The 25,312-nt window shown below is 48.0% G+C and overlaps 1 protein-coding gene across 2 annotated transcripts in view; it reads left to right on the plus strand.

The window, feature by feature from the left end:
* ATRN (attractin) overlaps nucleotides 1-25,312 on the plus strand; it is a 1,434,670-nt gene that overhangs the window by 711,897 nt on the left and 697,461 nt on the right. For both annotated transcript variants that reach the window (XM_069632253.1, XM_069632252.1), the window contains exon 23: nucleotides 6,480-6,558. In XM_069632253.1, the coding sequence (XP_069488354.1) occupies nucleotides 6,480-6,558 (79 nt within the window). The remainder of the gene's footprint in view (nucleotides 1-6,479; nucleotides 6,559-25,312) is intronic.

Genomic DNA, 25,312 nt, shown 5'->3' on the forward strand with positions numbered 1-25,312 from the left:
TCAGTAGGCTTCTTGGCCACCCCCCACCTCCTTTTAAAGACTTGTATAGAGCTAGTACTTAACTGTTAGTTTAGACTCTTAAATTAAGTGTCCTGGGGTGAAAACATTGTGTCGTCACTTTACTACTTTATGATTATACATGCTTTGCTGATGCATGTTAAAGTACTTATTTCATATTGTTTAACTCTAAAAATACTGTCAAATAAGTGTGTGTGTGTATCAGTGTATGTGTGGCATATTTTGTTGCGTATGAGACTAATTAATTGTACTTTGGTACCAGCCCTCCCCAAAAGACTGAAGCCTGACTGCTCTGTTATCTTAACTACTGAGAGGGTTTTGGGCTGGCTTGGTGGACACCCTGTTCTTCCACTTTTGATAGATATCTTTGCACCCTTCCCGAAAGGGCTGTGCAAAAAAACTCTCTAGCAGTCTTTCCTATGAGTGGAGGATTAAGAAAGGGGTCTTGCCACCAAAGTGATGTCTCCTCAAAAGACCCCGGCGTGTGTAGCTAAATCCCATCTGAGCGTGTTGCTGCAGGAAGTAACACTTAGGCTACAAAAAGGGGCTATAGAAATGGTCCCGTCGTCACAAAGGGGTCAAGGGGTTTACTCCCGATACTTTGTGGTGAAAAAGCCAAATGGAAAGTGGCGTCCCATCCTAGACCTGCGCAAACTAAACAAGTCGCTGAAAAACACAAAGTTCAAGATGCTCCCGCTCCAGGAGGTGATCAGGTCAGTTCAAGAAGGGGATTTTCTGGCGTCTCTGGACCTGCAGGACGCGTACTTCCACATACCGATGTGTCGGGGACACAAGAAGTACCTAAGGTTTGTGATAGGGCAGACTCCCTATCAGTTCACAGTTCTTCCCTTTGGACTGAAATCTTCCCCAGAATGTTCACGAAATGCCTGGCTCCGGTGGCAGCCTGGCTGAGAAGGCAAGGCCACCATGTATACCCGTATCTCGACGACTGGTTGGTGAGGGGGTCGACGCACAGGAGTCTACAGGACACCATGAGCCTCTTGCAACGATTGGGGTTTGCAGTAAACTTCGAAAAATCCGCGTTAAACGCTGTCCAAAACCTTGGTGTTTCTGGGTGCACAGTTCGAGACCCAGTTGGGGTTAGTCAGACCATCCCTCGACAGGATCACCAGGTTCAGTCGATTGGCAAGTCAGTTGAAAATCAATTCCAGGCTGTCGGTGAGAAAATATACATCAATCCTGGGAGCTATGGCGTCCTGCATTCCTCTGGTGCCCAACTGCCGCCTTTTCATGAGGCCAGTGCAACAGTTTTTGGCGGACCGTTGGACACAGGCTCAGGGCCTCTGGTCAGACAGGCTGACCGTCGACGACGACGAGCTCCTATCAACTCTTCGATGGTGGAAGAAAGTTCAGAATATTTCCAAAGGGGTATCCCCACAGGAGCCGGAGTTCCGATTCACCATGGTGACGGACGCGTCCCTAACTGGCTGGGGAGCGCACATGGGCACTCTGCAGACACAAGGACGTTGGTCTCGGAAGGAATCTCTCCTGCATATCAAAGTTCTGGAATTGAGAGCGGTCCGCTGGGCTCTGAGGGCGTTCCTGCCTCACATCAAGGGATTCACAGTGAGAGTTCTGACGGACAACACCACGGCAATGTTTTACTTAAGGAAACAAGGCGGCACGCGATCCAGAACCCTCTCCATCGAGGCTCAGAAAGTGTTGCACTGGGCTCCAAAACACGATCTATCCATCGTAGCTCATCACCTGCCAGGAGTGAGGAACGAGCAGGAGGACTCGCTCAGCAGAAATGTGGACCAGATTCACGAGTGGGAAATAGACACCGATCAATTGTCGAAGGTCTTCGAAAAATGGGGGCGACCTCAACTGGATCTCTTCGCCACGAAGGCGAACAGGAAGTGCGAGATGTACGCCAGCAGGTGGCCACAGGAAGATTCGGTGGGTGAAGTGTTTTCCTTCCCGTGGACGGGCAAGTTTCTCTACGCCTTCCCTCCGTTCCCTCGGATATGGAGAACTCTGCAGTGGATACGCAGGTACAGGTGCCGAGTCATCTTGATAGCGCCGTGTTGGCTGAGGCAACCATGGTTTTCTGACCTGCTTCATCGGTCAGCGGATCGCCCGATAGCGTTCCCGAAGGTGCCCAACCTCTTGTCCCGGGACGAAGGGACGGTGTGGCATCACAACCCGAGCAGCCTCAACCTCACAGCGTGGCTCCTGACTTTTCAGAATTTGGTGCCTTGAACATTCCCTCGGACTGTCGGCAGATATTACAGGCTGCGCGGGCCCCGTCCACCAACAAGTCTTACAGGTGTAAGTGGAGGAGATTCTGTACGTGGTGCCAAGGACAGGCAGGAGTGGAACCTCTGATGGTTACTCCGGAACAGATTCTCCCGTATCTACTACATTTGGCGAAGAGTGGTTTGTCTTTTTCATCACAAAAGGTTCTCCTGGCGGCCATCTTCAGGTTCATAAGAGGGAGGAAATCGACGCCCTTGTTTAGTGACAGGTTAGTGAAACACTTAATGAGAGGTTTATTCCAGACGTTTCCCCCGGTTAAGCGGTTTCCACCGACGTGGAGCCTTAACATGGTACTTGCAGGGTTAATGAAACCACCCTTTGAGCCGATGGCCACGTCGTCGAGAAAGTTTTTATCATGGAAAGTGTTTTTTCTAATAGCCATAAAATCGGCTAGACGGATGTTAGGCAGAAACCTGTGCAGTTCCCTTGGGGAACACTGCAAAAGATTTAAGACTACAGGTAGAGCAGTAAACCCCTTTGGTAGCAGTCTGTACCACCCAGATTTACCTGGTAGCTGTGGCTGAGCAGTCAGACTTCTCTCAAGAAGAGTTAGGCAGTATGCAGAGTATACACAATATGTACCCAGACACAATAGCACAAGCAAACACTGACCAGAGCTTGGTTTCAAAAGTATATAGTTATTTATTAAACACACATAAGTTGAAAACACTCTAGCAAAGTATAGTAAACACTTCAAACACAGTTATAACGAAAGTAGATTCAATCCTTTCTCCTATCTAGACAACTCTAGGTTAACACCACTTAATTAAAACAGAGGTGAGTGCTTAACGTTAGATGACACTCTAGTAGTTTCCAAGAAAGGGAGAGAAAAAGCAGAAATGGGTTAAACACACCACTCTAAGATCCAGAACACTTGCAATAGGTTCAAAGAAGCACAGGTGAGCAAAAGTCACTAGGCAGGGCCCACTCTTAGAGTAGCCGGAGCGAAAATGTGCCCAAGATCACACTGTTATTAGGGATTCAAAGTCTTGCAAGGAGTTAGAAAGAGTTTAGAGTGGTTTAGAAAGTTTAGCCAGGGTGTCCCAGGCACTCCCAGGGTCGAAAGCCGGGGGCTAAATCTACCCCGTACAGTCGGTAGCAAGGGAAGCCAGGCGGAACACGGTACCTTAAGCGGAAAGGATCCTCCAGCGGTGGCAGTTGTTCCAGGCAGTGGCAGCAAGGCTCGACGTCGGTCAGGGGAGAAGAAGTTCTCGCTGAAGAGCAGAAGAAGAAGGTCGTTGCACTGCCCGGGAAGAAACCAGCCGCGGAGTCCTCCGGTTAAAGGGTTGTACCGACTTTCGTGGTTTGAGGTAAAAGTGGTGGGGTTCCGGTTGCCGGGGTGCTTGGCACTGGCAAGGCGGCCACGAGATACCTCGAGAAGCGAAAAGAAGGCGAAAACTGGTTGTCCCCACCAGTAAAGGGAAGGAGCCACTCCGTTAAGAGTTCTCCTCGGTCGTCGGGAAAAGTGGTGAGACGGTTCAGCAGGGCTCCACCGGGCGGTGTCGTCGAAGCAGGTCGGCTCAGCTCTTCCCTCGTCGGATTCTTGGTCCTGTGGCGACTTCTGAAGTTCCAGTCCCCAAAGCCCTGCTTTTATGCAGCAAACCCCCATTCACCCAGCCTAGCTGTCACTCAAACATGCTAAGTGGTGAGCCGACCGGCTCACCACTGGGGCCAATCAGGACGGAGTGCGACTTGAGTTACCAAGGTAACTCAGTCCAGGGTGCCTAAATCCCCCTCCACCCCTCCTAAGTACCCCAGACAGAGTGGCACCACTTTGGAGGGCTTCTGTGGAGAAGCCCGCCAAAAGTGGAACAAAGGGCTCCACTTTGGGTCAGAGTTACAGAGGCGAACACCAACGCCATTTTAGCATCAAGTTTTGGCAAAAAGTCCCAACCGGAGTTATAAAAATAAATATATAAACCGGCGGTATGTTTAAGGCTACCGTAAATAAATAATTAAATGTGTTAGCCTAAAACAATGGGAAATCCCATAGGAAAATATTCGCGGTCGAATATAAAACGTAGTTTCCACTGCCACCAGCCAAAACTCGATCAGGGGGGACGGAGACGTGCCCCCTCGACTAACAGACCCTGGGGCAATCGAATTGCCCCAGCCAGTACGTCCACAATATGATGGTTTGTACTGGTTCTGTTCAGGATTCAAGACTAGCAAAGTCTTTTGTGACTTTACATGCCCTGGGAGACAGTAGTCAGTCCCAGGGTATGGAGTCTATGTTGGGGAGTCCCTAGGACACCCCTGGGTCACGGCACAGAGGGTGCTGTGTAACCCACATCACAAAAAATACATGAGGCCCTATGGAGTAAAAGACCCCATAGCCCATTCAACACAAGGTTTGTCCAAGATAACACAGTTCAACATGTCCAAGAGTGAGGGTAAAAGAGTCTCACTCTTGGCAGGAGAAAAAAAGAACCCCAGAAATCCAGCAAAGCTGCTGGGGGACTCACTAGGTAGGGAAATTCAGCCTAAACAGAGAATTCTCCCTAACAACGGATCTCAGAGTTACAGGCATTGGTCATAGACCCTCCATATCTCAGATTTTTCAAAGACAAAGTGGTCTTGTCAACGAGTCCTCGTTTCATCCCGAAAGTTCCTACGACTTATCATAAACATTCATCCATTGTCCTGCCCACCTTCTTCGCGACTCCCTCATCAGCTGCGGAAAAGGGCTTGCATACCGTGGATGTCAAGAGAGCTCTAAAATGTTACCTTCATCGAACTCAACAACTTCGATCTACGCAGCAACTCTTCGTTGCATATGGGCCTTCGACAAAGGGGAAGACAATTTCAAAACAAGGACTGGCAGATGGGTCTCGTCGACGATTGCTTTCTGTCACTCAAAAGCGGGGAAACCGCTACAAGGACGTCGGAGAGCTCATTCGACCAGGGCGACTTCGTTGACAGCGTTGTGGGCGGGGGTTCCACTGACAGATATTTGCAGGGCTGCAGCATAGTCAGTGCCCCATACATTCACCCGCCACTACTGCCTCGACCGACAACATGCGGACGAGATTCAAATGGGACGAGCTGTCTTGCGACATCTTTTTCAATAAGGTAAGGCCTTCGCTTTGAGGAGGGTCTATGCTGGTTTGGATATATATATATATAATATATATATACGCATGGGGGTAAACGCGTGTGTTTTATGTATGTTTTTTTGGCTTATATAAATGTTACTCTGCGCAGTACTGTGGCATATTGTTAGTTTCGAATCCTATTTGATTATGATTCGCCTTTTGCAGGATGGGGTGGGTGCTGGATTGCATTTACACCTCCATTGTTTCAAGTTCACTGCTGTGCATTCTATTCTAAGCATGTGAATCCATGAAAGATCCAATGCTGGAGAAGGGAATAGTTTCTTACCTGTAACTCCATTTCTCCAGCATTGGTATGTTTCATGGATTCACATGCGCCCTCCGGCCTCCCCAAAATACAATCATCTTGTAATTTTTGTTTCACCCCGTTCCACTTTGGAGGGGTCGAAATCCGAAGGGAGCTGCGGGGGCAGGGCATTTATACCACTACGTCCTAGTGGGGCGTGCGTGCGCGGCCCAAAACGACGTTGATAGGACACAAGTGTCGAACATTTTCCTACGGGAAAAGGCTTTATAAGCTTACCGAGGGTTCCCAGTCTGTCGACGGGGAATATTCTAAGCATGTGAATCCATGAAAGATACCAATGCTGGAGAAATTGAGTTACAGGTAAGAAACTATTCCCATGTTGGTGCTTGCTTGCCACTGCATGCCTCAGGGCTCTGTTTTGGGTCCGGACCACTTCAATTTGATCTTGAGGCATGTGCCCTGGATTTCTCCTATGAAAGTCCACTGTGGTTCAGTACCAGGCCTGCAGCCTCTATGCACCACCAGTGTCGTTGGCCATTCTTCCACACTGCAAATCTTGCATCATGCTTCTCCTTTTTTATGTTTTGGCAGAGAATTTTATTGACTTGTTTCTGCTACCAGGAGAGCAAATCTTGCTACATTTGAGAGTATGTGTTAGTGACTGCATGAGTTCATACTACCTGGAGTGGTCTGTTGGCATTGTTGACCTACTGTCTTTCAGTCGAAAGAGGGTTGTTTTAAGCTGGTTTCTGGATGCTGGGAGGAATATTTTACATGTACATCACACATATACATACTACAAAAATATTATTTTTTTTCAGCAAAATCGAGATCTGGATATGTTCATCAATGCATCGAAGAACTTCAACCTTAACATTACTTTGGCAACCAGCTTTGCAGGTATTTCTTTTTCTATTAAGAAACATTTGTTTTAACTGTATTTTTTTTACAAGCGCACTACAACATTTATTCATGAGTAACAGATTTTAATGTCCAGTAGTTTACACATTTGTGGATGAGCAGCTTTAACGGATTGATGAAAACCCTGCCAATGGTCACCTGGCTTGCGCTTAAATCAAATATTCAGGCTTTTCTATGAAATATGCTTTTCCAGCTGCTGATTTGCGTACCCTGATGTAAGACCTTGTCCTACTTCAGCTGAAGTGTGCGGGGTGGAGGGTGTGGTAATGCTGTGTCGGCTAAACTTCCAAAAACCAGCATTTAACTTGAAATTCTACCTAGCCTGGGTGTCTGGTTTTGGTTGCGTGCCCCAATGCCTGTGGTCTGCCTGAGCCAGCCCCGACTGAAACTGGAATTAATGCCTTGTCTGCTCAGAAAGCCTGGAAGTTGCCTCCAATACGTATTCACTGTTTTTGGGTGTCTGGCTTTGGGTGAATGGCCTGAATGCCTATGAGCTTGATTGGATGCTGCTTGAGGAAGGCACTAGTGTGTGATTGGCTGGATGAGCCTAGCTCAGCCTGAGTGAAACAGGGGCATTCATGTCTAACAAGGTACCCCTCACTTACCTCTATCAGATGCTGAAGTCAGAAACTAGAAGGAAATGCCCGATGTATTCCTGAAGCTTGTATGCTGAATCCAGCTGGAGGAAGAGGTCTGCGGCTGAAACTTACACAAATCCTAAGGATGCTTTGATGATTCGAGGACTGAACCAGAGAGGACCGGGACAGGCAACCTCTTCCCATAACGAGGGGGCATCAGGGAAACTGCTGCTCTTCACCTGTAGTGTCCTGAAAAAAAGTTCTTTGTGCCTGCCGTCCTGCAGAGGTATCTTCGTGGGTCCTGAAGAGGAGTATCTGGTCATCTTAAGCTCAGGAAGTGGACCAGTGTTGTCCAGGGTCCGGAGGCTGTTTGTGACCGCTGGAAAGCCAGATAGCTGTGCTTCGCCCAGAAGAGGAGGTATCCTGGCATAGTGCTGCCCGACCCCAGAGCTTGCCATGTTCCAACCAAAAGAATAATTCTTCAACGGGCACTGCAACCATGACATCTGTCCACTTTTCCACGGCTGAAGTCCAGAGTCGCCGCCTGCAGAGAAGTGCCCGCTGGTGGGTTTCCCGCCATTCCAAACCGAAGATAGACCTGATTGTCCAGACTTGGTGGAGGTCTGCAGAGCAGTCCAGTGCTCGGGTCATCCCTCCAGAAGCCATCCTGTCCCCTGCGCTGCAGCACCGAAGAACCGAATGGCTACAAACCGCAAACTGAAGAAACCAGACAAAACTTTCTGCCACTGCACCCGCTGCCACCAAAGGTCATCCATGGAAACCAAATAACTTATCTTAGCCTCACAAGCCTTGTTGAAATCCACAGCAAATGTCATCTTTGTGGTACATCCAGAACTAGCTTAGCAACCTGTCCTAGGAGACTACCACGACAGACCTTCACTGCTGCCTTTCTGACACTGCTTATTTCCCTTGTCCTGCTAGACACCAACGTCCCAGCAACTCCTTCCAGAGGCGGTCCATCTTCGAGGCTCATTGAGTAAAACCGAGAAACTCCACCACTTCCCCCTCTAGGGCACCCAAAGTATTGTGACGAGGAAGAGCATCTTCCATCCTCAGGGTTCATCCAGGGGTCCCAGTTTCATCTTGTATCCTGTTTTCCTGTGCTTCCTAGGTTCTTTGGGTGATGTGATCTGTAGAGGGAAAAGCAGACAATTACTGAACATGGGACTGGGCATTGTTTTAAAAGCAAAGTGCAACTTAGCTTTTTCTGTTGGCCAGGTGGGGGGAGGGATTGGTATTGATCCAGAAGATCGCATCTAGAGTGTCGTAGATACGTTTTTGCTGCACTCGGCATAGGTATAAATTATCGAATCTGAAAATACAGAGTTAGGTGAGCGGTGGTGGTCCCTTCTCTCCTACTTTGGCATTTATGGTTTCGGGGGCTGCGGGTGTGTCCCACGCATACAAGAAACAATGCATGGGACAAAATAAAAGAAAAGAGCAGCTCGAATTGCAAAAGTGTGGGCCTCAGTATTTTGCAATTTAAGCTTTTCGTCTATGTTCTTTTAACGGTCATCCAGTGGGATCCTCACGCAGTATTGCTTTTTTATTCTCAAAGAAAGCATTCTGCCAGTGTTTTAAGTATTGCCTACATGTCTACTTTAATGACAGCGCATTGAGACTATAATTATGGTACAATACAATGTCTGAGGTTAAACATTGCCTAATAATTGTAATGCTTTTTAATAACTGTCAGCAGTTGGTTTATTACAACTGAATTTGTTTTACTTATTTATTTGTTCGTATAGCGCTATAGCCCGCGGGCATCAGAGTGCATTCCAAAAAGACGGGACGTATGAAACAGAGAACGGTCAGCGCTACAACCACACATATAAGGCAGTTCAAGCAGTGTACTAGGATTTATTGTTTGTCTGGCCAAGAATTTATTTGAATAGAAAAGTTTTTCGTTTTTTTCTGAAGTGTGTGTAGTTTGTTTCCAACTTCATGGTTGCGGGTAGTTCGTTCCATTTAAGGATACTTCTGCCCGAGAAGGCCTTGCCAAGACCATTCAACTTTTTAGCTGGAATAGTTTGAAGGAGGCCTTTATTAGAGGATCTTAGGTTTCTGATTGGTTCGTGCCATTTAAATTGCTTTTTTAGGTATGCAGGGGCTTTGCCATATAGGCATTGATGGTCCATTGTGAGGGACTTGAATATAATTCTCTCTTCAATGGCCAGACAGTGCAAGTGTCTTCTGTCGTTTGTAATATGTTCCCTTCTAGACTTGCCCATGATAGTCCTAATGGCATTATTCTGAATCACCTGGCATTGCTTCAGGCATTTGTTGTTTGCACCCAGGAGCAAAGAGTTGCCATAGTCAAGTCGAGAGAGTATTGTAGCTCTGGCTATGGTGGTGCTGTTTTTCTGATTGAACAGAGGTCTGATTTTTTTTTTTTGAGGAGTTTTTGGTGATATTGGCAGTTTCTTTTCAGGTAGGCTGTATGGGCCTCGGCTCCCAATGAGGCCTGTAGATAGACTCTGAGCGTCTTCACTTTTCCTGATATTAGAATTTGATTATTTTTGATACTGAATGAGGAGTATAGTAGGCTGTTTTTTCCTGGCATGTGAAGACCCAAAAATCATTGGCTCCGTTTTGGTACCATTTAGGCACATCCAATTAGTCTTCATCCAGCCTTCAATGATGTTATATATAGATGTTAGTTTTTCGCTGTCTTGTTTATAGTCTCCACTGAGCTTGAAGACCAATTGAGTGTCGTCGGCGAAGTTAGTGAAGAATATGCCAAGTTGGGCCAGCATAGTACATAGGCAGCGCATGTACAGATTGAATAACAAGGGGCGGAAGTTGGCTCCCTGTGGGACTCCACAGTCCACTGGTTTGGTTTTGGAGGCCTGATTGCCCCAGATAATCCTGGATTGTCTGTCTTGTAAGAAAGAGGATATCCGCTCAGTTGCCTCTTGCTAGCAGTTTCCTGAGAGTTCCAGGGCCTCTCGGAGCCTCGTATGATCAAGCAGATCAAAGGCTGCAGAGAGGTCTAATAAGATCAGTAGGCCCTTATCTAGTATACCCAGCATCTCGGTCTGCATATCTAATAGTGCCGATTCAGTGCTGTGGCCAGTCCTGAAACCCGACTGTTGAGGGTGCAGGAAATCGTTTCTATCCACATAGTCTTGGAGCTGTTCAGTGGCAACCTTGTCCAGTATTTTCAGCAAGAAATTGCAGTTCGTTATTGGTCTTAAATTTTCAGGATCCTGTTTGTCTAATTCTGGTTTCTTAGGTAATGGCGTAACCATAACTGTTTTGATTATGGAAGGTACAGGTTGGTCCCTAAAGGACGCATTTACCATTCTTCTAACAAAGGGAGCAAAGATATCAGTGTTTTCAAGTATTAATTTTGGTGATAACACATTTTCTGTGCATGAAGTGCATCTAATGTTTGAGAGCGTTTTCTTCATCTCTTCCAATGTTATGGGTGTGAATTGGAATTTAGGATTTTGTAATCCAGGTTTAGTTTCACTTGGTTTATCTGGAATAGGTGGGCTACTGTTCTGGCAATTTAGGATGGTCTCTCTGGCCTTGATGATTTTGTTGTGAAAAGCCATTTGAAGCTTCTCACCGTCTAGTTCTGTTGGCAGGGTAAGAGCCTTAGGTTTATCGATGGCTTTAAGGATATGGAAAAGTTTGCTGGTGGAGTTGGACGCTGTGCTAATAATTTCATTATAGTGATTTTTCTTGAGTTATATAAGTTTAGTGAATAAAAGAGTAACTGTGGAACCACTTTTTATCCTTTAATAAACAAACTGTGCTAGCACATAACATGGTGTGTCGACATGCCATTGTGGGGTGCATGGGGATTTACTGTACTTAAGAACCAGCCTGCATCACCTCCCTTGAGTCTCAGCCTTAGCTGTTTGTCCATTGCTACCAAATGAGCGCCATGGCTGGGTTGCCTCTGTGCCTCTATAGTGGGTAGTAGTACACCCGACTCCAGTCTTTACACTGGTCACTGGTGTTTGAGCGCAAAAGATGGGGCGTGTTGGTACACCTCAGGTGAACAGTGCCAATGATATTAAACCAACAGCGCCGAGTCTGACTTAATTTTCGAGGACAACATATTAGGGTCCGGTCGAATCACACAGAGGAATGACTGACCTACTTATTGTATCATGTGTGCCTCATTCACCCAGCAATTATCCATCCCATAAAGAGAAGCCCTTTTTAAGTTTTGCCAAAAGTGCAGCTTGATACACATATGTTATACTATTGATGCCTACCTCACAATCGCACTGAAAATAAACTATAAGGCTAAGACGCTGGAGTCAGCACATCCAGTACTGGGTGTCATACGCCACGGAGGTTGATCTGTCTTTGTAGAACAGGATGATATGATTGAGTTTGAATAGAGCATACAATCTGCGCCCACTCTTAGTTCCAATGCTGTTTCATCATGCGTTTTAGGCTATTAGATTGGCAGCATTTTTGGAAGCTTTTCTGAGTCCTGAACCTTTTATTATTAGTGAGAATTTTGTAATCCCACTTATGTTGTTCCTGCTCCTTTGTACATCTGGAGCAGTGGTAGTCCTTATGGGTATACTTGTTCTACCTTTTCCTTAGCTTGAGTCACAGTCTCACACAGGCAGTGTGTTACTGACAAGAAGGTGGTAATATTTTATTTGTATTTTTCGTAGAAGTATATTACCAGGCAACTCTATTTTTACTTTAAGTGTTGCACATTTTGCCCTTCTGGTGGGAAAAATGAACCCCTCAAAGTTAAATCCCAGCCTTTTTTCAACCACTGGATTTTGTTCATTTCTACCTGTGTTTGATAGCGGCAATGAGCTTATGTGGTCAGCCTTTTTCACAGACTTCACTCCCCTAACAAAGGGTACCTGTATCGACGCAGACTTCAGTCTGCATAGTTGTTGGCCAGACACCCTAATTCATATAGTTAGAGCAATTCCATTTTGGGGGTTATGCCGTTCCATTTTATAGAACCCCTACTCGGTTTGCTTTTTCCCTCTATTATTTTTTTTGGTGGTTAGAGGAACTTCTGCTGAGGTCCCCCTGTCACTAGATCCCTTTTTTTCTATACTTAAGGTATTGTAGGGTCAGCTTCTTCATGAGCCAATCCCGTCTCGTGGAACTCTGCCCCTCCATGGCTCACGAGAATGGAACGAAGCGGAGAGACGGTTGGAGGAGAAGAACGTGGCTGGTGTCAGCAGATGGGCTCCCTTTAATCACCCCATTACCTTAATCCTTATGATAAATATATTTCTGAGACTTGTGGAATCTGCTGAGATCAAATGCTATGCATAGGCCGACATCTAGTGGAAGCTGCAGAGTATTACAGTTGTTGGTTTCGACAGGGCGTGCCAGTAATACTATCCCTAGTGTGATGTCCACTGTACCCCTGGTCCTTAATGCATCAAGGTCCCTCAGATTGTTTTTTTCTGCTGTTGTAGACAGACGCCAAATTGCGGAGTTACAATTTCGGTTAACGCTATTGATTATCTCAATTGGAGTTAGTTTATTCTTCCTATCGCCGACATTAGTTACATCTTCGACAGCGGTGAAGAGGACGACCATTGAACAAAGAACTTGCATCAACAAACCCCTTTTAGCCTTGGAAGGCCGCACAGGGCCTTGGCCCAAACAGGAAGGGAGGTGGACATTAGAGAATGCATATTTCCCCTTAAACTTTTCTCACCTGGCTGCCTTTTCTTAGAACTATGGAAAACACTCCATTTAAATTTTGCCCAAGTTGTAATAATTAATTCCCCTCGGTAGACCAGCACCGGGTGGGCAATCTTTGTCTACCACGGGATCCCAACAAGGGCCATTGTCGAGTCTGCAAGCTCTTCAAGCCTAAGACGCTCAAGGACCGGGAAACTAAGTGCTGGGCCCATCACACCATTCAGGTCGAGGCCACCATGGACGTGGAGGGTACCTACAGCGATGGCAGCATTGCGGTCTCTTCCTACAGCAAAGGCGACGGAGAGCCGCTAGATTACCAAGTACAGGCCCTCAACCCCAATAGACAGGCCGCGGCTCGGTTACGGGGACGACACCCGGTGGCGGTAGCACTCACACTACTCCCAGCACTAAGCACATAGCCATAGGCCAAGAATCGACAAACATCGACCACAAATCCCTGTCCTCTGGGCACTCGAGGTCCTGATCGCCACATGACAGACCCCGAAAGTCGATAGACAATACAGACGGCGTGTCCAATCCCTCTGCTGAACGTCAGATGTCAGAAGACTAGACTGTCACGATGCCTGCCCCCAGACATCCAAGACAGGTCCATCTGTCCAGGGACCAGGCACCCAAGAAGACGCAGGAATTCCCAAAACCCTGCCTAGGGGCTATATGGGTTCAGTCCTGGCGCCATAGGCGCCAGGCTCATATTGCCAACTTTAAACTATGCAGGTCATCCTGCAAACAACTCATGTACAGGCCATCATGAGGCCATGAAGGGACGAGTTACCTTTAGGAACTATTTTGCTGCTTGGGTGTGGTACTGGAACTTCTTACCTGGGAACTTCTTTTTTGATGCTATTTAAACCGTGCCCGAAGAGCAGCACACGCTTCGCCTTATTCTGCATTTTAGCAGCGTAATGCTCACCGTGTCTGCAGTCCAGCATCCAGTCTACAGCCACACCCATCTTGTGTCCGCAGCGATCCTAGAGAATTGGAAAGAAGAAGAGAAGGTTAGAACAAGGAGATTTCCATTTGGTCATCATCTTTTCCTGGGGCAGCCGTACCTGTGGATAAAGGAAAAAGACATTCAAATAAACCGCGTTGCATTGCCAGCTGCAGCGCTGTGCCATACTCTCCTCTCTTCGGAGCATCTCCACGACCCGGCGGAATGACCGTTGAATCGCCGCCCGAAACATCAGCATCTGAAAAGACCAGAACAAACAAAAGGTGAGCGGGGTTCCGCCAAAGACATTCTTTTACTTACCGCAAGATACTTACTCGGAATTTTACCGCTCGAGGCAGCGCTGGTCACCATCCTACGTTAGACATTTTCAGCAAGGCGCCGCACCTGCAAAGAAGATGGAGGAACTATTGGTTAATTACATTTGGAACAATATTACTTGCTAGAGAGTGCTTGGTACAAACTGACTTTTACCTAAGCGCTACCTTCATCCATCGAGGCAAACTCACTCCTTGGATCATGCTGCAAGGGAAAAGGTATGAAAGGAGCAAGAGTGAATTAAGACATGTGAACTCTAAACTAACTAAACATTTGGTTTACACAATACTTATCTCGCGCCCCTGCACTCCACGCAGGATGGAGAGTTCATCCTTCCAAACAATAAGGTGAGACTTTATGAAGGGGAATACTGGAAGTTTTCAGGGAAAATAGTGTTAGTGTAACCACTCTAACACGTGTGGCTAATCCCCTTTACTGCTTTTAGGAAAATATTCTTGCGGGCCAGGCAGACGAAACTGAGTAGGCAATTGCAGTCGATCATCACTTCGCTACGAGTCACACTGGTGGAGACCGCAGCAGTCCACCTTTGTTCGACGCCCCTGTGGAATCCAGGTGAGCGTAACATAGACCACGGTCCACTCCAGCACTGAGATTTAACACTTCATGTCAAACGGCCAAAAGCACCAGAAGCTTGGGAATAGCCCACTTGGTGCAAAAGCATGTCCCTGAAGGCCTCCTTAAGGGGAAAAATTCAAAGACTCACTCTTCTAAGAGCCATCACCCTCACAGGGAGAAGTCTTTTATACCACACAAAGAAAAGGCTCCATAACAGCCTTAAAGAACAAGGGACAACCTACACCTCAGGTTTAAATTGCACCTCAGGGTCAGGCTCAAACAACTCCTCAGAATCCTATGTCAATACCTAGCTCATATCAATGTGGACCTGTTTAAAGTTAACAGACCACACCTCCGCAAGACCCCAGAGCCAGTCCATATTGATCTGTATGATCCTAATACAGACACCGTTGAAAATAAAACTATACAGGAGGGAGGAGACCAGTACTATGACAACTATGAGGATGTGTACAACATTCCCTCTCCCGTCAACCTAGACCCCCCAGTGGCAGATTCACCAGTGGACAATCAACCACTGCATAACGATATGCTCATCAAAGCAGCTGAGCACTTTCAGATTCAGACCCAAGAAACTCAGCTAGAAAAGGATTTTGTGGAACATATATTGGCAAACAGGAAAGCCGTCACTCAATTTATTCCCATCCTTTAATACATCCAGGAGGATGCAACATACTCTGGAGACCCCGAACCAAACACTCGCAGTCAACCCGCGTATCGAAAAACTCTTCTGCCCTGCACCCAGAGACCCTCTTTATATCAGGGGACAACTAAAACCAGACTTGCTTGTGGTAACCTCATCTCGAAAGATGGCTGGAACACCATTAACCCCTTCGGAGGCACCCCGTGAGAGAGTAAAAAACTGTACACTCTGGGAAGAAAGGTGACTACTTCAGCAGAATTTCAGACAAGAATTGCGAATAATACAACACTTCTGGCAAGTTACAACTTCCATAAGTGGGATGAGGTGACAACACTATTAGCTTCAGCTCCTGAATCCCTAAAATCGCAATCGGCCCTAGTAGAAGCAGATGGCAAAGCGGTATCCAGCTGCATCTTAAAGAACAATTTAGATGCCGCAGACAATGCAGGCAGGATCTTCGCCAAAGGTACCTTAATTAAACGCCACGCATGGCTATGCCAGTCTGGTTTCAAAAAGGAATCCCGGGCACTCCTTAACATGCCGGTAGAACCCAACATTTTGTTTGGAATGGCTGTGGAGGATTCTTTAAAATCCGAAAAGCAGGAGTACAATACTTTAAAATCAAAGGTAACAAATAAGCCACCAAGCCAAAGAGGCAGTAGCAATTATCGTAGATTTGATGGACAAAACTCAGAGGGGTTCAGGTTACGGACAAAATCAGGGCTCATCCTGGGAAATAATCAAGGTCAAGCCTCGCATGGATCCCAGAGGGGCCAGCACTGATCTGGTGGCCGGGGGAGGTCCTCCACTTCCAGAGTTGGAGCTAGACCTCCCAAACAATGACCACCCGCTTCAGGTACCCTCCCATGCCTCTCCAGTAGGAGGACGGTTTACACACTTCACCCACGCATGGGAGGGAATTACCTCGGACAAGTGGGTGCTTTCAACCATAGAAGCGGTTATTGTGTGGAGCTATTTCATCAACCCCAGAACTATCCCCCATGTCAAAAAAACACCCTCCAAGGAGAACGTATCCTTCTCGATGAGGTCGTAACGCTCCTGCTCAAGGACTCCATAGAAATCGTCCCGGCGAACCATGTAAACAAGGTTATTTATTCAACCTACTTCCTTGTGTCAAAAAAAGATCTAACAATGCACCTAGTATTAGACTTATGTCCTGCAAACACCTATGTCAAGCCATAAAAATTCCGTATGACAACGCTACAAGAAGTAATCCCTCTGCTAAAGCGGGGGGACTACATGGCAACATTGGATATGAAAGATGCCTATTTTCATATTACAATGTTCCCAGCGCACAGAAGATTCTTGTTTCAAGATAGCAACCAAGCACTACCAATTCAAAGTGCTGTCCTTCGAAATAGTATCTGCTCCAAGGGTATGCACAAACGTACTGGCAGTGGTGGCAGCGCACCTGTGCAGGGAAGCAATCGCAGTGTATCCTTACCTGAACGACTGGCTGATTACAGGGGAGTCTCCTCAAATTTGCAGGCAAAACACTCAAAGAACCATCAACCTTCTCTTCCAATTGGGCTTCTCGATAAAAGAGAAAAAATCAAGCCTTGTTCCAAGCATAACCAAACGGTTCCGTGCAGCTGTCATAAACACAGAAGAAGGGTTAGTCTTTTCTTCAGAGGAAAGAGTTCAGAACGTGTTAGTGCATATACCTCATTATCAAGCCGGCCACCAGATAAGCGTATGCAAAGCTATGCGTTTGCTAGTCATGATGTAATCTTGCATTTACCTGGTCCTGCACGCACCTCTGCACATACGCCCCATGCAAGAGTGGTTGGTGAAACAGTGGTCTTAGGCAAGCGGTCATTTCACCAACACTAGTAGAAAACCTTTGCTGGTGGACAAGGGAGAATCTGTTGAAGGGGAAACCCTTCCATGATCCGGCAGTGCAGGCGTTAGTTACGACAGATGCGTCACTCTACGGGTGGGGGACTCATCACCTCCATCACACGGCAAATGGACTGCGGACTCGCACCACGGCACTGAACCACATAAACCTGCTGGAACTTTTCCTAGGCAGAAACCTGTGCAGTTCCCTTAGGGACCACTGCAAAAGATTTAAGACTACAGGTGTTTGGCAGTAAACCCACTTGGTAACCGTCTGTACCACACAGATTCACTTGGTAGCTGTGGCTTAGCAGTCAGACTTCCCTCAAGAAGAGTTAGGCAGTATGCAGAGTATACACAATAGGTACAGAGACGCAGTAGTATAAACACTGACCAGAGCTTTGGTGTAAAAGTATATTAATTATTTATTTTAAAACACACTTGTGATTTACTCTAGCAAAAACGAGGTAAGTAAATTCAGCACACAGTCACTATCATATACATACAACCCTATTCACTTATTAGACAAGTCTTCGTGAGAAACACCACTTACTTTCAGACAGAGGTGAGCGCTTAACATAAGATGACACTCTAATAAGTTGTAAAGAAAGGGAGGGAAAAAGGCAGCGTTAAGGAAGCACACAAGTTTCAATACTTTTACAAAGAACCACAGTAATGCAGGATAGGCAGTGTTCTACTGGAGAGCAAGGAAGTCAATTGCAAGGCCCACTCTTGGAGAGAGCAAACAGAAGGGGTCCAGGTTCACACAGTGGGGTTATGCCCAAAGAGTCTTGTAGATGGTTTGCACAAAAAGGATGAAATTAAAGTCAGGAAAAGTTAGCTAGGTTGTTCCAGGCTAGCCCGGGTTAGAAAGTCGAGGCTTTACTTTCACCCCGAACGATCTGTCGCAAGGGAAGCCAGGCGGGACACAGTACCTTAAGTGTGAAGGAAGCTCCAGCGGGGGCAGTTGTTCCTGGCAGCAAGTCTGTGTTTCGTCCAGAGGAAGAAGAGGTCTTGCCGTGGAGGAAAGATGAAGGTTGTTGCACTGCCAGGGAAGAAACCAGCCGCGGAGTTCTCCGGTTAAAAGGCACTACCCTTCTCTTCGCGGTAGTGGTAAACCGTGGTATTCCGGTTGCCGGGTTGCTTGGCATGGGCAAGGCAGCCACGAGATGCTCCAGGAAGGTGAAAAGAAGGCAAAACTGGTTATCCCCAGCAGTCAAAGGAAGAAGACTCTCCGGACTGGAGATCTCCTCTGTCGTCGGGAAAAGTGGAGACTGTTCAGCAGGGCTCCACCGGTGGTGTCGTCGTTGCAGGTCGGCTCAGCTTCTCCCTCCTCGGATTCTTATGTCCTGTGGCGACTTCTGAAGTTCCAGTCCCCAAAGCCCTGCTTTTATGCAGCAAACCTCCATTCACTCAGCCTAGCTGTCAATCAAACATGTTAAGTGGTGAGCCGGCCTGCTCGCCACTTGGGCCAATCACACAAGAGTGCGACTTGAGTTGCCAAGGCAACTCAGTCCATGGTGCCTAAACCCCCTCCCAGACCCCCTGTGGTACCCAGACAGAGTGGCACCACTTTTGGAGGCTTCTGTGGAGAAGCCCACCAAAAAGTGGAACAAAGGGCTCGACTCGGGTTGGAGTCACAGAAGAGAACACAAACGCCATTTTAGAATCGAGTTCTGCCAAAAAATTCCAACCGGTGAATTAATATTAAATAAATAAACCGGCGGTATGTTCGAGGCTATAAGAATTAAATAATTAAGTTGGATAGCTTCGAACAATGGGAAAATCCCATAGGGAAATCTTCGCGGTTGAATATAAAAAGTAGTATCCACTGCCAGCAGCCAAAACTCGATCAGGGGGGACGGAGACGTGCCCCCTTGACTAACAGACCCCGGGGCAATCGAATTGCCCCGACGAGTACGTCCACAATATGATGGTTTGTACTGGTTTCTGTTCATAATTTGGGACTAGTAAAGCCAATGGTGACTTTACATGCCCTGGGAGACAGTAGTCAGTCCCAGGGTATGGAGTCTGTTGGGGGGGTCGCTACGACAACCCTGGGTTACGGCACGGAGGGTGCTGTGTAACCCACATAAAAAACACATGAGACCCTATGGAGTAAAAGACCCCATAGCCCATAAAACACATTGAAAGATAAAGGAGCACCTCAAATCATGTCTAAGAGTGGGAGTAAAAGAGTCTCACTCTTAGCAGGAGAGAAAAGAATAAACCCCAAACATCCAGCAAAGCTGCTGGGGGACTCACTAGGTTTGGGAAATTAGCCTTACAGAGAATTCTCCCGAACAAACTTCTGGCAGCATTCGAAGGCGCTTCAAGCATTCGATATACAGCTGACAAATCAGTCGGTACAGGGGGCGGGGCCTGCGCGCATGCTGTGAAGACAGGCTCCTGCAGAGCTCCGTCCGTGATCCTTCCATATGACAAGAATATCGCGGTAACGGGTCGGTAATCCCGGACCGGACAGAACGGAAGGGGAACCGCTTCCCGACACTCTCCGTGACTCCCGGCCCGAATCGGAGAAGCAAAGCCAGAAAACGGGAAGCCCAAACTCGAGTCCCCTGGGACCCGCAAGATGGCAGCGTCCGTTGCGCGCCAAGACTGGAGCTGCAACCAACTGTGACATACTCCAGGGCGAGACGCACGCTGGTGCCGAGGCCACCGGGGCTTACTGATCTCGCTCCGGCTCCGCCTCTACCCTGGTGACTGCGTGGAAGTGCAGAGAAGTCTGGGATTCCACCACCCGGACCTACGGAGCGATCGAGGTGGAAGCGGAGAAAGCCGCCCGAGCCGGGAAGAGTACAGCAGGTGAGGAGGAGGGAGCGGACCCTGCCTGATAGACCCGTGGTTCCTCCATCGAAGCTCCCAGAAAAGGAGCGGACAATAAGCCCCTGGCAACGGAGGGCCGGGAAACACCGAACCCCGCAGGCAATCCAGCGATGACATAGATGGTGGACCCCTCCCGCCCCTCCAAATCCCAAATAAGCTTCTGAGAGAACGCCATCTTGGATAGGGGTGTTTGCGAAACATCAGCCGAAAAGAGGGGGCTACTAGGACGATCTACACAGTGCGCGGAACCGAACCCGCAGCCCTCCCAAAAAATGTCTCCCACCCCCCACCCTCCCCAAAGGCAAGCTGAAACTGGTCACCATGGATTCCTTCATGACAGTTAGACCCCAGAGACAGTCGCAACAAGACCCAGAACCTGTCCTGTCGAGGAACTGCCCCAACAAGGAGAGGATTTCAAACATGTGCAAGTCCTCCAAGTAATAGCGGCCCTCTGCACATCACTCGAAGGAAGACTGGAAGAGGTGAAATCGGACATTCAGCTTATGCGTCAAGACGCCCGCAACCAAACGGAAAGGGTCACAGTGGCAGAGACTACCCTCCAGGAAAACGCAGAGGACACCCAAGTCCTGAAGAGGACGGTCCAGGATCTGGAACAGAAAGTGATCAGGCTGGAGGCCCGCTCCGAGGAGGCTGAAGGGCGGGCCCGCCGAAACAATATCCGCATACTAGGGGTCCCTGAGGACTCGGAGGGCCCAGACCCGACAGACTTCATCGAAACGCTGTTGCTACAGGAAATTGGACCGGGTAACCTCTCCCAAGGGTTCTCTGTGGAAAGGGCCCACAGATCCCTCCAGAAACGTCCTCCACCCGGATCCCATCCACGCCCAATTATAGCTAAGATCTTAAATTTCCGAGATCGAGAAACCATATTGAGATACTCCAGAGAAGGAGGGGAGATGAAGAGGAATGATGCAACAATAGTTATATACCTCGACTGTACCTCTGCAGTGCAACGAGCAAGGAACTCCTTTATCCCGATAAAAGCCTGCCTAAGGAATCTTAACTTAAAGTACATGCTGCTCTACCCATCAGGCCTCAAGGTTCTCTATAATGGAAAAGCGATATTTCTAGAGACTCCGGCCGCGGCCAACATGTGGCTTGAACATAACAACCTGGCAGATGATGGAACAGGACCTTCAAAGTCGGACCGGGGCTGATTGGGAACCTGCCAGAAGGAGGAGGAAACGGGTACTCCCCACATAACGACCAACCCCAACCAAGCACCATCCAATGCAAGCCTTCAGTAAAGTAAGCTGTACAAGTAAGCTATATCGGACGAGAGCTCAAAGGACCAAACGAGTGAAGTTAGGCAACACACCCCACTGAAAACTGTGTGAGCAGCTTGCCCACACACCACCCCATCCGGAAGGCCAGGAGTGGCCTGGAAGGCTCGGGACCCCCTGAGCGTTGCTAGTTGGGAGCAACTGCTAGGGACTGTTCATCTTCTTTTGTCTGTTTTTCCCCATTCAAGGCAATGGGAGTTACTCAAGTTACTGAATCTCCTACGAGTGAAATGAGCGATGCTGGAGAAGATGGACGGGAGGGAAGACGGTATGGACCAGGGGACGCCGTGGAAGTCACTGGTAGGTGCCGGACTGATTCATTGACAACTCGATTGATTCGACATGGCATCTAATACTAAAATAAAGATAATGACTTGGAATGTGAGGGGCCTGGGAACCTACTTAGGCCGGAATAGAATCAAGTCTTACTTGAACAGGAAAAGAGTGCTGCAGGAGACGCACTGCACGGCGGACTCCCTGGCTAGACTGGGAGAACACTGGGGGGGGACAGGGCATGGGCACTAGCTACTCTAAATACGCAAGAGGTGTGTACATTTGGATCCATCCCCAACTCCCTTTCCACCTAACCAGGTCTGAGACAGACCCTGAGGGCAGGTTTGTAATTCTCTGGGGCCGCTTGGAACAGGAGGAAATATGCATAGTGAACTCTTACCTCCCCAATACTAACATTCCAGCACACTTGAACTCCATGTATGCTAAAATCGCACCTTACAGACATGGTATTTTCTTATGGGGGGGACTTTAATTGTGTCCATGATGCGAACCTCGACAGGTCCCAGCCACATCCGAAAGGGCCCTCAGCGGCATCCACAGCCTTGTCCTTATTGTCAGATAGGTTGAACCTGGCTGACGTCTGGAGAGAGCGCCATCCTGATTCTCGGGGGTACTCATACTTCTCCTCCCCTCATGATCTTCACACGAGGTTAGACTACATCTTCGTAGACAAAGAACACCTGTCACAAATAGAAGAAGCGCAATATTTGGGAAGGACCATATCAGACCACTCACCGCTCTTAATAGATTGGAATCAAACCAGCCCCAGCCCCCCTATCCCTATGTGGAGAATGCGGATAGACGCCTTAAGTGATCCGGTGTTCAGGGAAGAACTCCATGAATTTATAGATAGTTTTATTGAGAGGAATACGGGAAGCGTTGCCCGCTTGAGCACGATGTGGGACGCTCTCAAAGTAGTGGCGAGGGGGGAAATCATCGCGAAAGCAGGGGGCATCAGGAAACAATTGAGGGGTGAATTAGATCAGTCGGAGCGCCAGATTGAGCAGCTCGAATCCACCCCAGTGAATACTCACCAAAGAGAAGATAACCTTAAGGAACTTAGAGTTAAATGTGCCCAGGCTTGGGAAAGACTAGCCAAGTTTGATTATGCCACCAAAACAAACAGAACGCGCAGGGAAGCCGATAGACCTATCAGAATGCTGGCCTGGTTGTGTAGGAAAGAACACCCCAAGCACACGATTACCATGATACAGACTGAAGAAGGTAAGGTAGTACAGACACAGCAAGATATAAACGAAACCTTTAAGGGCTTCTACGAACACCTCTACTCTCACAGGGATCAGGTTCCCCGAGACCAAATCATAGACACCCTGGAGGAAATAGGGCTCCCCAAATTGACCCCTGAACAGGTTGAAGCCCTTGACGCAGATATCACAGCGGAGGACATAGCAGAGGCAATCAAGTCACTGACCAATGCTAAAACCCCCGGGAGTGACGGACTGCCCACTGAGTTTTATAAGGCATATGAGACCTCCCTAACACCCTTGTTACATGAGGTCTTCCAGGAGGCACATGAGAGAGGGATACTTCCTGACAGCATGAGGGAAACCTTGTTAATTCCAATCATTAAGCCAAATAAGCCCCCCGACAAATGTGACTCCTACCGCCCAATAGCCATGCTTAACTGCGATGTGAAAATATTGACCACGGTATTAGCAGACGGACTGGCTAAAATTATAGGGGACGTGGTACACGAGGATCAGTGTGGCTTCATACCAAGCCGGAACACGACCATGAACCTACGTAGAGTGCAACAGGTTATTGCCCAGACAGAGGCCAATACCGAGACAGACGCGCTGCTGTCCCTAGATGCTATTAAGGCGTTCGATTATATATTTTGGGAGTGGCTAGTGGAGGTTCTTCTGAGTTTCGGCTTTGGCCCAGGGTTCATTAGATGGATCAAGATACTTTATAACAGACTTGCGGCCAGAGTAAAAACAGGGAAACGCATATCTGAAGCCTGGGACATACGCAGGGGCACTAGGTAGGGATGCCCGCTCTCCCCCATGCTTTATGTACTGGGACTGGAGCCCATTGCCATATACTTCCGAAAACAATTCTTTGATGCCGGGATACGGCTGGGGGGGTATTGACCATATTATTTCTCTTTACGCAGATGACGTACTATTGTACGTCAGAGACCCACAAAATAACGTGCCCATGATGTTAGACATCCTAGACAACTTTGCAAGGTTTTAGTAGGGCAAAGTCCTGCCTCTTCGCTCTGGCAGGCCTCAAGGGGAAAGACATAGCAGAACTTCCTGCGGTAGGAATACACTGGGAGCTGATCTCATTTAAGTATTTAGGTATACACATAATGCATACCCCTACATTAATGCATGAACACAACACGAAGACTGCGATCCCAGCCTTGAGAAAATCCATGCAATTTTGGGCGAAACTTCCCCTATCCATGATGGGAAGAGCTGCCATAATTAAAATGATTGTCCTTCCCAGATTCTTGTACGGGTTCCAGAACATACATTTTTACATTAATGCGCCTTTTTTCCGCCTCCTAGAAAGGATAACCCGGGACTTCTTGTGGGGATCAGGGAGACGCAAAATAGCATTATACACCCTGATGCTTTCGTACACCCAAGGGGGAATCCAACTCCCGAACTTCGAAAAGTACTACCTTGCAGCACAGCTTAGTTTTGTCACTAAATGGCTAGCAGATGAAGCTACATCCGAGACCCCCCTCCTGCAGACCCTAGTATCCCCGTTGCATATGAAAGAACTCATCTGGGCCCCCTCCCACCTAATGCGAAATGCCCCTCCCATGGCTATCCTGGGGCAAAAAGTATGGCGCAGGGCAGTAACCCTCGCCTGCTCTAAGCCCCACTACTCCCCGGACATACCACTACTCTCGGACCTATGTGGCTCCGTCGCAGATTTGCACCACCTCAGACACTGGGAAAGGAACAGGATATACTCATGGGGGGGACCTGTTTGCGGATGGGGCCTTTAAAGACTTTGAAACACTTCAGGAGGTAGATGGAGTCCATACGGGCCAGTTCTTGTGATATCAGAAGATGAGAACCACAGCAAGAACCAAATGGTCATCATGGCCGGAAGAACCGGAACCAAACTCCCTGATCACACTACTTTATGCTCTGGGTGAGGGCTGGAAGCCGGTGTCCCAGATCTATGCCCACCTGAGCGACGTCCCCAACCCGCGGGCCCCGCTTTGAGAGACAAATGGGAAGCAGACATGGGCCGGGAACTGTCAGATGGAGAATGGGAAAGGGCCTTGACATTCCCCAAGTCTGTCTCCAGGAACCACAGATTCAGACAAATACAACTCAACCTGCTACACCGAACATGTCTAACTCCGTCCAGGCTGGCAAAAATTAATAATACGTTGCCCTCTAACTGCACATGGTGTGGACAGAGCAATGCGGACTTGATCCACGTGTTCTGGAAGTGCATTAGGACACAATCCCTTTGGACCGCCATACAGCAGACAAGCAACAATCTGGGGGTGACCAGATACAAATGGACCCCAGAGGCTAACACCAGACCGGCCAAACTCAAGCACCTCACCAGATTAATGGACATTATGTGTATACTGGCAAAGAGGACCATGGCAATGTCTTGGAAGAAACCGACTGGGCCCCAACAGAAAAGCTGGCAC

The sequence above is a fragment of the Ambystoma mexicanum genome, chromosome 6q (assembly GCF_040938575.1).
Source record: "Ambystoma mexicanum isolate Mex_15411 chromosome 6q, UKY_AmexF1_1, whole genome shotgun sequence".
Classification (NCBI taxonomy): domain Eukaryota; kingdom Metazoa; phylum Chordata; class Amphibia; order Caudata; family Ambystomatidae; genus Ambystoma; species Ambystoma mexicanum.